The sequence below is a fragment of the Corylus avellana genome, chromosome ca2 (genome assembly GCF_901000735.1).
Source record: "Corylus avellana chromosome ca2, CavTom2PMs-1.0".
Lineage (NCBI taxonomy): Eukaryota > Viridiplantae > Streptophyta > Magnoliopsida > Fagales > Betulaceae > Corylus > Corylus avellana.
The window spans coordinates 15,243,510-15,256,743 of record NC_081542.1 but is presented as its reverse complement, the minus strand read 5'-3'; the positions used below and the strand labels follow the sequence as shown (position 1 = coordinate 15,256,743).

Genomic DNA, 13,234 nt, shown 5'->3' with positions numbered 1-13,234 from the left:
AAGCCACCCCCTAACAGAGAGTGTGGCTAGGAGCACAACCCAGCTGTTAGGAGGTGGTTGGGCAGGGTGAGCCAGCCCAGCCACTATTTTCTGGCTTTCTTTTTTTCTTTTCTTTTTTTGTTTTTTTTGAAAGGGCATAATTGTATTTTCATAACCATTTCCGATGAAAATTCTAACAGAGGTTTCAAATTTAGAATGAGCTTAAACTCAGGTCTTAAATCTATCAAATTGAAAACTTGGATCTCAAAGTTAAAATGGGGAAAAGCACACAAACCTTGAGACTTGATTTCCTAAATAATAATGATCATTAGGGCAGCACCATGACGGCCCGAAGGTTGACAATAACAGCCCACAACACACATCTCAAGTCTCAATGCATAACCTGGTCAAAGTGTGTTTACCCGGTGGTGTTGGTTTGGTGTAAATAGTAGCTTAGTTCATCTATCATGTCCTTCTTCATACCTCAATCATGCTATCCATTCAAACCAAACACATGCTATTCAAGTTAGCAAGACTAACAGACAGTGGGTATTCTAAAAAGTGATAAATCTTCCAAAATGAGAGTGAAAACAACTAGCATATTCTAAAAAACATGGAATAAACTGACGAAGAAAAGTTACTTGGGCATAAGTTATAGGAACATGTTAGTATTTTACGTGTCAACCATTCTGGGTTAAAGTACTTGTAGCTACTACTGGTATAGATGGCAAAATTGGTGAGGGAAAATCAAAATATTTAAGAGAACAACTCAAGGAAATGCAATAGTATAGATATTTATATTTCATACATAAAGTGATATAGACAATTATTTTACAATATAAGAGACAGGTAATTATATCACAGGATAACTCTTTGTTTTCTGTAAGTATTACATGATTACTCATGCAAGCATTCATTGAGAAAGTATCTGACTGCCAGAGTTACTCTCATCTCCAACTCAACTTTATGTTGAGCAGGGATTTTCAGCCAAGCACATACCAATTCATTCAAACTTCAATGGATGCTTTTCCCACTATATAAGTGAATTTCGCTTGGATCAGATTCCACCCACGCAATACTAGTGGCATCCCTCTACCAGTAATACAACAGGACATAAATGAAATTCAACTATTCTACATGGGGCCCCATAATAAGTAATCATATGTAAGCGAAATGAAAAGGAATTCTGGATCTCCCTTTAAAAAGTAACAAGAGGTCCAGAATTTAAACCAAAATCAGATCATACTACCGCACCCTTGGGATCATTAATGGCTTTAGATTCGGCACAGCAGATCATAAGCACTTGCTGCCTCAGTGACAACCTCAGTATACATGGGCGCTCGTGATCCTCAAGCAGGCTGAAAAATGATCTTGTCACCAACCGATACACCTGGCCATCACAAGTTCGACCAGTTCTTCCTTTACGCTGGTCAGCCTACACAACAATGTGAAAATAAGGAACTAAACATATCATAGTTATGGTAATAAATTAATTATAATTAATAGCAATAACCAGTACAACTCCCCCATTACCTGAGATTTAGAAACCCAAACAAGCTCCGGAGAGTCCTTTTTTCGGTTCTTGTCCCAATACACTTGTAAAGATCGGCATGAGTCGATAACAAATGCCACTTTAGGAATTGTCACAGATGACTCCGCAATATTTGTAGCCAATATTACCTGCACAACACAGTATTTTCAATAGAGCAGCCATGACCACAACAAAATGTATAATTAGTGGGATAAGCAGCTCAATCAACAACAACAAAGAAACCATAAATATATATATTTTTTTTTTTAAAAAAAAAAAAAAGATATCTTCTAGCTGCTAAATATTGGTAAAGGAAGAAAATTACATGAGGAAACTGCGACCAATATTCTAATAATCGAAACTAACTAGATTTGCAGTTTCAGCAGTATCAAAGATCATGCTTCATATAGAATCCGTATGATAGTAAAACTAGCCTTTATATTCTCCTTACAGTAGAAATAGCATATTAAAAGATAATGCAACTCGCATTAAAAAACAGATTTTGTTTAATATACCAAAAGACTGTTTCTTTTATGTTTAAATATCAAGTCCACTTCCATCCCTTCCAACCACCTCCCTGAACGTGACATTTAAATAATCATAATGCAGCTCTAAACAGGCAGAGCCACTTACGGCATACCTTACGATGGGACCTCCAGATCTTCATTGCCTTAAGAGCTTCTTCAGTGTCAACACTACTATGTAAAATGTGAATTTTGAAAGATGAACTAAGCGACTTCAGAAGGTTCCATTGCTTCTCCAGCGAATGGTATGTTGGAAGGAAAACCAGAATGCTCTTTTCAATGTCTGGCTCATTCTCATGGATATGCAACACCAGATTATGAATAAGTTTGTGCACATCAGGCTTAATATCAGCACTAGCCATGGAAGGGCTTGGACCAGAACAATATCTTAAAGATGGCAACTCTGAACTTATTCCAAGAAATTCAGTTATCTGTACAGAAAACAAAAACATGATGAACAAATATATTAGTAAATTATAAATACCTCTCATAATTAAAAAAACATATGCCATCCTGAACTCTGAATTGACTCTATGACGTCATTGTTTCCAGCAAAGCCATGTTTCATGTACTGTCCCATAGCCTAATCTTTTTCCAGAAGCCCAAATTACTTTTTTTTTGCCACATTATTTATAATTTGATATCTTTTTCATCATACAGTGCATATGCACTATGTAAACAATCTTTCTAAAACATAAGATTCTGTTGCATATTCAATCTAGTAACAGCCTCAGGTCCTTTCTTAATGATTTAATTACTATTAAATGAATTTTATACCTAAATTTTAACTTCAATAAACTTTGCACTTTTCAAGCCTTCTCACACCATTCCCTATATATTCTCTTCAAAATTAAATCATATGGACTCTGTTAAGACACTTTACACACCAACATTGAACCTCAGCCTGACAAGTGACAATATTCCCATCCCAACTTACTAACTATTGGTTACTCAACTTACTCCCTCGTTAACTTGTTTAAACACTGGAAACTTTCACCAACTTATTTTCTTATTCTTCCATTGATAACATACAAGTGAATTTTTGCAAGTCCAGTTTTAAAGAATACTAAGTGCTTCCTATTCTTATGCTCCTACATCATCCAGTCAAACACATTACCAGTACAGAAAGTAAGATTACAGGGTTCCACTCCATAGAGTTGATTACACCTTTTTTTGATTAACATAGAGTTGATTACACCTAAAGATGAGCTATTGTAGAGGAATCCCTAAAGAAGACAAATGGAAGAGGAGCGTGTTTCTTATTTTTTAAAGTCATGGTTTCATGTTACTATAATGTTAAGCAAAGAAATATTCTTTGAATTGATACGTGCACCTCGCGTGAACGAGAAAGAAAAAAAAAATGTATGCATTCAGAGTACAAGTAATTGCCTGTTCCAGATATGAAACACTTCGTTGAAATACGGTTTTCTGATTGGAGCTAGGGATTGCAAGCACTTCAACTCGTTCCCCCCTGCCAAGATCCTTGAAGTAGTCCCTGTATCTTGAAATATCTGCAGTAGCAGACATCAACACCACCCTGGAAAATCATAAATCTATTAGATCCTCACACAACTCAGCCCCAAAATTTTGAATTAAAACTCCCAACTTTACAAAAAAAAAAAAATTCCTTCAGAAGCTAAAAAGATACTGTCAAGTAAAATAACCAGATAGTCAAGGAGCAAAAACTTCACAAATTAACTCAGTAACCCTTATTCCAAGGACTTTCGGTCAGAATAACTCAGTACATTAAAAATACCACCAAAAATAGAAAAAAGAAAATGTCAACCTCAGGTCATTGTTCTTCATCAGAAACTGCTTCAGAGAGACAAGAACAAGATCAGATTCTACAGATCTTTCATGTACTTCATCAAGAATAACAGCCTTGTACTTAAGTGCATTCATCCCCTTTTCTTGCAATTCATCCAACAAAACTCCAGCAGTTTTGAAAACAATCCTTGATCTGTGAAACATACCAGGGTAAAAAGCATAACTGTTACAAATACATTCTTCGAGTGATAATATGAAGCTCAAACTAAAACAATAGAACATGTAAACTGGGTTTGTTGGTCATTAAATACCTCTCCGATAAGTGCCTTGAATGACCTATGTGATATCCAACTTCTCCTCCTACTTCACAGTTGCGCGCTTTTGCAACCATTTTAGCAACGGCTACAACAGCAAATCTCCTAGGTTGTGTACATAGTATGGGTTCCATGCCCTCATCCAGGAGAAACTGTGGAACTTGTGAGCTCTTTCCTTGAATTAGACCAAAAATGTGAACAGCATAAAAGGGATGATTAAATTATTTAAGCGAAACCCACTCTCGTCCATGTGGCCTTAAGATGTACCAGCAAAAATATAAGAAAGTAGCATACTTGATTTTTCTTTCATGAAAATAAATGCATGAATCGTCAAATTACTTGTTAATATATCACCACATAATCTTCGACAGGTACAATGAACATCCCCAACTTTCACCCTTATTGGGTTTTTGGACTCAGATAATACAATGGACAATAGGAAGTAAAAGCATGTATCAGAAAATTGTGGCCAATATTCAGAAGCACATTACGTGAAGACAATCTCTTGTCTCGTAACCATTTCATTTTTAATCACTGTGAGAGAGCGAGAGAGACGAAGCGAAACCAAAAATAAACAATTTCCATTCTTTGGGTGTTTGGGTGTTCAAAGAGTGGGAAAAAAAAAAAAAAACTCAAATCAACTAGACCAAAGAGTTGACTATAACTCAGTTGAGCAAACAATATCACTTTATTTATTTTATTTTTTTTTTATAAGTAGCAAACAATATCACTTTATGAAGTCCAAAGAAAACAAATCATTCAAAAATTCAACATTTTAGTATCTTTCTCTCCCTACATTTTCCCATCCACATAATGTATCATACGTAAAACAAGGCTTCAGAAATTATATTCCAATTTGTTTTTTTCTTTCAGAACAACAAAAATAATTCTTTCTTGCCTCGTTCTTCTCCTTTTCTCATTTTTCACAACATCACATCAAGCATCATATTTCCCTTAGCCTTCGGAATAACCAAACAAATCCAAATTCCAGTTTTCCTATGTTTTCTTGGGAACCAAGCAGGGCCTAACAAAGCCGAAACGACCATAGACATTAAAGTTCCCCAACCTCCAACACTCAAACGAAGCACTGAACGTTAATCGTAAAGATAGATAGAGAGAAATAGAGAGAGAGATGGAGAGTACGTATCATTACCGCATCCAGTCTCGCCGACAATGAGAGTGACGCGATTTTCGAGGATTTTCTCGACGATTTTCTCCCTCATCGCCATTACCGGAAGAGACGAGAATTTGGAGGACGAAAACGGAGACGAATACGACGAGTTACACGACGAAGTCGGAGACGCCATTGCCACAATCTCTCTTTCTCTCGCTCTGGCCCTCACTCACTCTCGCTATTAGAGAGAATAACAAAGCGAAAGGAAGTAGAAACGTAGAATGACTTTTTGCTTTCGCTTTTGCAAGCCTCCGTCGCCTCCGGTCAAAGGTCTCTCCCGCCTGAGCTCACTAGGCCGTGATCGGGAGGGTTTGGGTTTACGTGAGCTCGGGAGAGATGGCGAAGGAAAGCTACCGGAGTCCAAGCGTTTTCGTCTCCGCTTTGACTACTTTCTGATTTGGCCAATTGCGTCGCGGGACAACGTTGTGAGTTGAGTACGTGGAAAGGCTCGTCAATTCTTCGTGCACACGTTAAGTGCAGAGCGTGGGTCCCCGGCTCGGGATTTTGTGGATTCTGTGTCGTGGGACCAGGTCGTACATCTCTTTGAATCTGGGTCGTTGATTATGACGACATGTAATGATCGTGATGAGTGGACAAAAGCAAAAGCCAAAGCAAAACCAACCGATTCCTAAGTACTTGACTTGTAATTTGTTTACACTTGTTTTAGAAGAATGACATTATATATATATACATATATATGTATTGTGTTTTTATAGTGTAAGAACCATAAATGCTTGGTGTTCTCTTAGTATTCTCTTAATAGTCTTAATTATGATGTGGCTTTTAAAATCACCAATAGAATTCAATAATGATAATTTCAGTAATTTTAAAAGTTACATCACAGTTGGAAGGACATCAAGAAAACATTAGAAGAACGTCTAATTTTTTTTTTTTATATATAATTTGTTGACATATGTTATAATATAATTAAAGCCATATTAGACGCTAACAAAATTTAACATTCTTTAAACGTGTTAATAAATTGTAAAAAATGTGTACATCAATTGTCAGTAGACAGTAGCATTATTTTCAGTTCGAATTACCTCAAACAATGAAACCCACCAAGAGGCTCCCATTTTACCAACATTTATCTGGTTTTAAACATGGTATTAATTGAAGACATAGGTGAAAGAACAAAACTTTCTTGCAATCTAGTATTTAAAAATGTCGTACGACCCTTTTACATATTCAATTTGTGGTATTCTTACGACTCAATTGGTAGAAATTTTTTATCTCAGGTGAAAATATATAGGATTCATGCGATCTTATATTTTTCCATCGTTTTGTTAAATTAATAGACATCAAGAATCCACGGTTAGTCTTTATGTAGTGGAATTTTTACAGGTTTGCCACACGATGATATATTCCTCTGAGGTATATATGATTTAGATCAATTTTATATAGGCTTTTCAATATTTCTTAACACATATAATATACTTAAGGCTTTTCAATATTGCATTTTTAATAAGATTAACAAAATATGAGAAAGTAATTTTCTTCAACCTAGTTTGAAGCAAAACTTGTTATGCATAAATTCGTCCAACTCAATTCATTAAACTAACATACATCCTTAAAATCATGTGATCACACTTTATGAAGTGGAGGTCACTAGTTCGAATCTCATTCTTCTCTCTTGTGCGGACATGTAAAAAAAAAAAAAAAAAATCATGTGATCACGTGTTTTATTTAAAATACATGTACGCGTTAAAAATAGAAAATGCTAAGTGTTCTACTCGTGTCTTTCAAATCTTAGGTAGATATTATTTTATAAAAACAAAGTGAGAAAAATAAGAACCACTTTCTTTTTTGTTTTCTTAGAAAATAATATTTATCTAAGATTAAGAAAACACCATGAGAGCACATAACATTTCATTTAAAAATACTTGTGAAAACTTAAAATTTATGTATAAATCACATGCTCTAAGGACTAACGTTAATTTAACTAACTATTTAAAAAAAAAATAATAATAATAATAATCTAACCTTATTGAGAATAAAACTTTGTCCTCAAAGGTTTGAGAAGACCAAAAACGTTTTGGATGGATGGGAGTTAACAGAATAAATTACGTTAATTTTTTTTTTTTTTTTTTTTTGGTACACTTGAGATTTTGGGATTAAAAACCTCTTAAAGAATCCCGGCTCTCAAACCAAGCTAGATATGTGGTAGTTTGGTTTACCGCATGGAAGCCAAGTCTTAGCTCAACATGTTTAAGTATGTTTTAATTGAGGATTTGTCTAATTAAAAGTTATTAGTATAACCACTAAGTCATTATTATCAATTAGTAATATAAATACAACATTTGGATAAAAAGAAATTCCCTAATTATCATTCTTAAATGGGATTTGGATAAATAAATAAAATTGGGCTTGGACAACCCGACCCGTTTCCATTTTGCATCCAAAAGTTTGCAGTAACCAAAGCCATTATGGTAATTTCAACGCATCAATAACCAGGTAGAAGGCCACCACAAATCACATTGAGAGAGAGCAAAGCGAGAATGGCGTCAGGGTGGGGAATCACAGGGAACAAAGGCCGATGCTACGACTTCTGGGTGGACTTCAGCGAGTGCATGTCTCGCTGCCGCGAGCCAAAGGACTGCACTCTCCTCCGCGAGGACTATCTCGAGTGCCTCCACCACTCCAAAGAGGTCCCCTCTCCCTTTCATTATTTCTATTCCTACCATTAATTTGTCAAATATTATTCATCTTGATTCTCATTTGCGAATTTGGATCAGAATGTAGAGCTCTAGAGTCTTAGATCATTGGGCTGGATTTGCTTGTTGAGTATGAATTTGTTCCTGTTTGATTTGGTATGTGAACCCTAAATGCTAAATCCTGTGCGTTTTATTCAAATTATGTATTGGGTGCCCAGCTAAGGGTTTGTGTGCTTTTAATAAAGATGCAAAACCAATTTTTGTTTGAAATCATTATATGGGTAATTTTGCTAATCATTTGTTGTTGTCGTTTTACTATGATTTTAGCTGAGATTGTCTGTTTAAGCATAGAGTACGTTTAGCATCATAAGCGATTTTGTCACAAATTGTGTGGGTAAGGTGCTTTTTCTGAATGTAATGGGGAGAAACTTGTTTTTATTAGTGGCATTCACATCGTTTCTGAAATTTGAGAAGCGTGTTCTGGAAAGACTGGTGTTGCGTAGACCTTTTCTTTGTGAGATAATGACTTTGTTTGGGGGCTAGGTATTGCACATGCTACTATAGCTGGTCAATTGAAGAAGTGAAAAGCTAACTAAAGTTTGTATGATTTGACGGATTGGGATCTCCAACAATTTGCTATCCAAATTGCTAGCAAATGTTGGGCTACCTAGCCACCTACCCGGGCAGGTGAGTTCTATATGGCTATTTCACAACTAAATTGCTAGTGATTTGGATTGTTAGGGATCTCAATCCTGATTTGACATGCCTTTATCTGGTTGGCTACCCATGATCTGCGCCTGCGATTGTTTTTGGCTATAAATAAAACGAATATCTGACAAACCTTTGTTAGATTTATTTTAACGAGAAAACTATCTTATAGGGGAATGGGAAAGAGAACAATGTTTCTTACATTATGCTGCCACTGATCCAAATCTTTTGTTAGGCATCCTATTAGCTAAAGAGCGAGTTATATTATTTCATCAACCGAATCTAATTGATGTTTCATTATTTGGTTGTTGCTCATCCTCTAGGATTTATATTTTTCATAAATTTGTTCAGTCTTGTCAGAGTGATACCTTAAATTTGACATGTATATGGCTAATAAATGCTTATGTTTTTCTCTATTTTCCTTTTTTTTTGTTTGGGGGGGGGGGGAGAATAAATATTATTTTCTTAGTTGCTTGACATTCTGTAGTTCGATATATGATACGACACGGATATACATGTGAAGCTTAACATATGCCTATGTCAATTGCTCCACATGGAAATCTAAGCTCAGTACTGATGAGGGTCACTTGGAGGTATCCTCGACCATACAGAAATCAATTTTTCTGCTTCTGCTTCTTTTCTTCCTTTCTCTTTCTCCAATACTTTGTTAAATTTTAAATTCCGATGAATTGAATAGTAACTATTTTGGCTTTTCATATACGGATTTGACGTACATGCTGTTATTTTAATAATAACATGTATGTTGTAGTTTAATCAATGGTCAAGATTGAATTTCTCAAAATCTCTCTTCATTTTCTCTCTTCTATTAAAAGCTTCTAAATCCTTCAAACAAACAAAAAAAAAAACTTCTAAAAATAAGTCAACTTTAAAATTCAATCTTGACCGTTGATTAAACTACAGCATACATGCTGTTATTTTAATAACAGCATATAAGCCGGATCCTTCATATACACCATCTCTGGCCCTATCAGCTTAAAACAACATGATTTGCTGTTTGTAGGAATATTCTTATTTTAGCTAGTGATTTCACTTCACTTGCATGCTAGCTTTTATAATGCAAGTACTTTGGCCATTTCACTTCATTTTGAGGAGTATCTCAGGAAAATGAGTGCAATGTCAACATCTGAATGTGAAAAACGATGTCGACTTTCTTCTTTGTCTTTTCTTTTTCTTCGCCAAATATACTATTAAATTATAGGGTTTGTTCGACGAGTAGTATATTATGGCTGGTTAAGGAGTTCTATTGCTTTTTTCCTGATGATTACAGCAAATGCAGTGCGAAAATGTCATACACCGTGAGAAACTACACTTTGCTTCACATGGATTGTTAAGAAAATAATTTGATCCATTGGCCCTCTTCTTGTTAACGCATGTCTCATGGCATCTCATATTTTGTTAATGTTTAATGCTTTGTTGGTTTGCTATATGACCTTAACATCTGGTATGACAAAAGAAAACATGATCTTTACTTTCTCAGAGGAAATGCATGTGAATTGCGATGAAATAACAATTTTATTCATATGGTCACCTGTCATCTCGATCTGTATTGTTTGTATTGAGTCTCATTATGTTTTATTTTGAACTTTACTGCAGTTCCAACGAAGAAATCGGATCTATAAGGAGGAGCAGCGTAAACTGCGAGCAGCTGCACGGAAGGGCAAAGAGGGTGGAGAGGGCATTGATACCCATCATCATTAGTCCATAATTGATCATCTTCTTAGACTTTGAGAATAAAGATTGTTCGGACATGTTGTATTCATAACTTGTTCATGTTATTCTGCTTTTGTTTCTCCTGGAATGTTGTGCACTTCTTTGGCATGTGCAACGATACGAAGATCAACTTGTTTTTCGCTGGATGCATATTGGACACTGATTTTCTTGGTGAATCTGGAATATCCTGTTAAATTGGAGTGAGTAGTAAGTGCACTCACTATGTATGCTCTAAGGGTATTATATATGATTTCAATGATGACACATTTTTTTAAATTTTAAATAATGTGATAACATGTATACCGATAGATATATGAACTTTAAATTTTGACCATAAAATAAATGCTATCAATTTCACTTTAAATGGTGAGAATCCTTGTCTTGCAAGCTTGTGATATATATATATATATATATATATATTATTTTTTATTTTTTATCATTGGTGATTAGGTGAAGTCAATCCTGAATCTTAGCATATATATGAATTGACTCTTAGCATATATATATATATTGGTGGAATATTTCATTGATCATAGAGGTTTTTACTGAGGAAGAACTCGCGCGCATATGAAGTTTGACCATAAGTCCCATCAGACAAAAAGATCAACTAGTGTGGATTAGAAGCGTGAGAGAAATTTTCAGTGAAAGTGCTTGCTACTTTGAAAAAGAAACAAATATGCAGTGTAAAGGGGGAAGTTCAAAAGCTCCAATTCATTGTAGTTTATGGCAGAGGATTTGGAAGTGTAGTGTCATGAGGATTGAGGCTAGTAGAGACGTTTTGGTGGAGGGTGTGTAATAATTTGTTGCCAGCAAAAGAAAACCTTTTCAAACAACAAATAGTGCCTTGTGGGTTGGAGGTGGAGACTATTAGCCATATTTTGTGGAGGTGTTCGTCCTCAAAAGATGTTTGAGCTGACAACAATAGAAAAATCCATAAACATTTCAGTGGTAGAGATGATTTTTCAAGCATATTAATTGGAGAACCAATGGAGAAAGTAGATGATGAAGATTTCCAGTTGGTGGCTACAATTGCAAAAAGATTATGGTTCCATATATATATATATAGTAGTATTCGGGGGCAAATGATAAGGAGTGCAAGAAAATCAGTGAAGGATTTTTAAAAGGCTTCACACCGCTTAAGGGTTCATGATGCACACGGACACCCAGTAGAAAAGCCAAGGTGGATAGTACCTCTAATAGGAAAAATGATCTTCTCCATTTCATTAAGTGTGATAAAAGAAAACTAGGATGCTGCTATAAAGTACAAACAAAACAAAAATGAAGATGGGTGTAGGTGTGATTGTCAGAGACCATAAGGGGGATGTATTAACATATTTGTGTTCTATGAAGCCCTATATCTTAAATTCAACCGTGGCATAAGATTTCGCAGTATGAAAATGTTGTGAAATTTGGTAGAGACTTGAGAGATTAAAACATGTCGAACTAGATGCCCTGGAAATAGTATATACTTTGCAAAAAGAATGCTAAATAGTTTACAATCATAATATGAAATGTATACTATGTGTTCTATGAGACTGACTTAAAGTCTTACTCTTGATGACCTCAATGGTAGTTTAATTAATTTGGATCACGTTTCATGAAGTGAAAGTCATTAATTTGAATTGTCCTGGTTGGTCATATCGTAAATAAATAAATAAGAAGTCTTACTCCTAAATATTTATCCATGGAGAAAACCTTTTATCATGATTATCCTAATAACACCCATTTTACAGCCCCTAATCAATAACCGACACATAAGCAAAAACGTAAAAAGTGCACAAATATAAGTTGGACCAAAATACCCCAGATTTTAGGGTGATAAAATCCCTAAAGGGTTAACCTTCTATCTCTAAGTTTTAATTTTGAATTCAAAAACGGGTTTTGAGGCATTAGAAATGGGTTTTGATGCATTGGAAACGGGTTTTGAAGCATTAAAAACAGGTTTTGGGGCATTAGAAATAGAGGTGTGAATACGGTTTCGGTTAGCGGTTATTGGCAATAACCGTTAACCGTAACCGCCTTAGCGGTTAGTAGAACCGGTGGTTAGTGAAATAAGTAACCGCCCGCTAACCGTTTTTTCAAAATTTGGTTTTTTTTTTTTTTTTTTTAATTACTGTAGCATTTTTTATCCTCATTTGTTTTTTGTATTTTTAGTGTCTTCTTGGGCCCAATTGCTATAAAAAGAGCTCATATTGAAAAATCAAAAATATTTGACCCTAAATTTACATTTGTACTTTAAAACAAAATTCCTTAAATATTAAATCATAACCGGTTAACTTAAATTTTTTTTTTAAAAAAAAAACATATAAAAAAAAAATCAACACAACATATAAAAAAAGAAGTTCAAATAAAACATTAAATGATACAAATAATGGGATCAAAATAAAACAACTCTAAAAAGTTTTGATCCTAAACAAAAAAACCCTAGCCGTCTCTTTTCTCTTTAGCCACCAGAGAGAAAAGCGAAACCCTTCAGCCACATAGTGGAGGAGGGTTGGCCGTTTGGCTGCCTCCCTCCTCCCCTCGTCCTCTTCGCTCCGGTACTAGTTATTTACCTGATGCCCTAACCCCAGTGCCTCCTCTCTTCCCCTTCCTTGCCGCTCCTCTCCCCCTCTGTTTTTCTCCATTTTTGCCCTTTCCCTACCGCTTTTCTTCCCCCGCCTTCATTTTCTGCAGCAGGATCCTTGGCCTTGTTTTGGCTCTTTGTAGATTCGGATTTTGTATGTGGTCGCCACCGACCTGTGTCACCGCTTCACTGCCCGCTATTAGGGTTTTCTTTCATGCGTCCCCACCGCGTCGAGCTCCCACTCCCCTTACGCGGCAATTTCCGCCTTGCACGGGTCCGACTCCCT

The 13,234-nt window shown here is 35.5% G+C and overlaps 2 protein-coding genes across 2 annotated transcripts in view; one reads left to right on the top strand and one right to left on the bottom strand.

The window, feature by feature from the left end:
- The window catches only part of LOC132171312 (DExH-box ATP-dependent RNA helicase DExH8), a 10,893-nt gene extending 5,197 nt beyond the window's left edge, over window positions 1-5,696 (bottom strand). The window contains exons 1-7 of the mRNA XM_059582599.1: window positions 5,269-5,696; window positions 4,113-4,290; window positions 3,821-3,994; window positions 3,424-3,571; window positions 2,151-2,465; window positions 1,513-1,659; window positions 1,234-1,414 (exon numbers count right to left, since the gene is read on the bottom strand). Of these exons, the coding sequence (XP_059438582.1) occupies window positions 1,234-1,414; window positions 1,513-1,659; window positions 2,151-2,465; window positions 3,424-3,571; window positions 3,821-3,994; window positions 4,113-4,290; window positions 5,269-5,422 (1,297 nt within the window). The 5' untranslated portion in view covers window positions 5,423-5,696. The remainder of the gene's footprint in view (window positions 1-1,233; window positions 1,415-1,512; window positions 1,660-2,150; window positions 2,466-3,423; window positions 3,572-3,820; window positions 3,995-4,112; window positions 4,291-5,268) is intronic.
- Window positions 5,697-7,745: 2,049 nt separating this feature from the next.
- On the top strand, window positions 7,746-10,558 carry LOC132168830 (NADH dehydrogenase [ubiquinone] iron-sulfur protein 5-B). The gene is made up of 2 exons (XM_059579886.1): window positions 7,746-7,937; window positions 10,266-10,558. Exons 1-2 carry the CDS (start codon window positions 7,788-7,790, stop codon window positions 10,368-10,370), a joined length of 255 nt encoding a protein of 84 aa, XP_059435869.1. The 5' UTR covers window positions 7,746-7,787; the 3' UTR covers window positions 10,371-10,558.
- The last annotated feature ends 2,676 nt before the right edge of the window (window positions 10,559-13,234 follow it).

What these genes read in the sequence shown, in the direction of transcription:
- LOC132168830 (XM_059579886.1), top strand. Translation starts at nt 7,788, where the DNA reads ATGGCGTCAGGGTGGGGAATCACAGGGAACAAAGGCCGATGCTACGAC. An exon ending in GCCTCCACCACTCCAAAGAG is followed by an intron (nt 7,938 to 10,265) that starts GTCCCCTCTCCC and finishes ACTTTACTGCAG; the next exon opens with TTCCAACGAAGAAATCGGAT.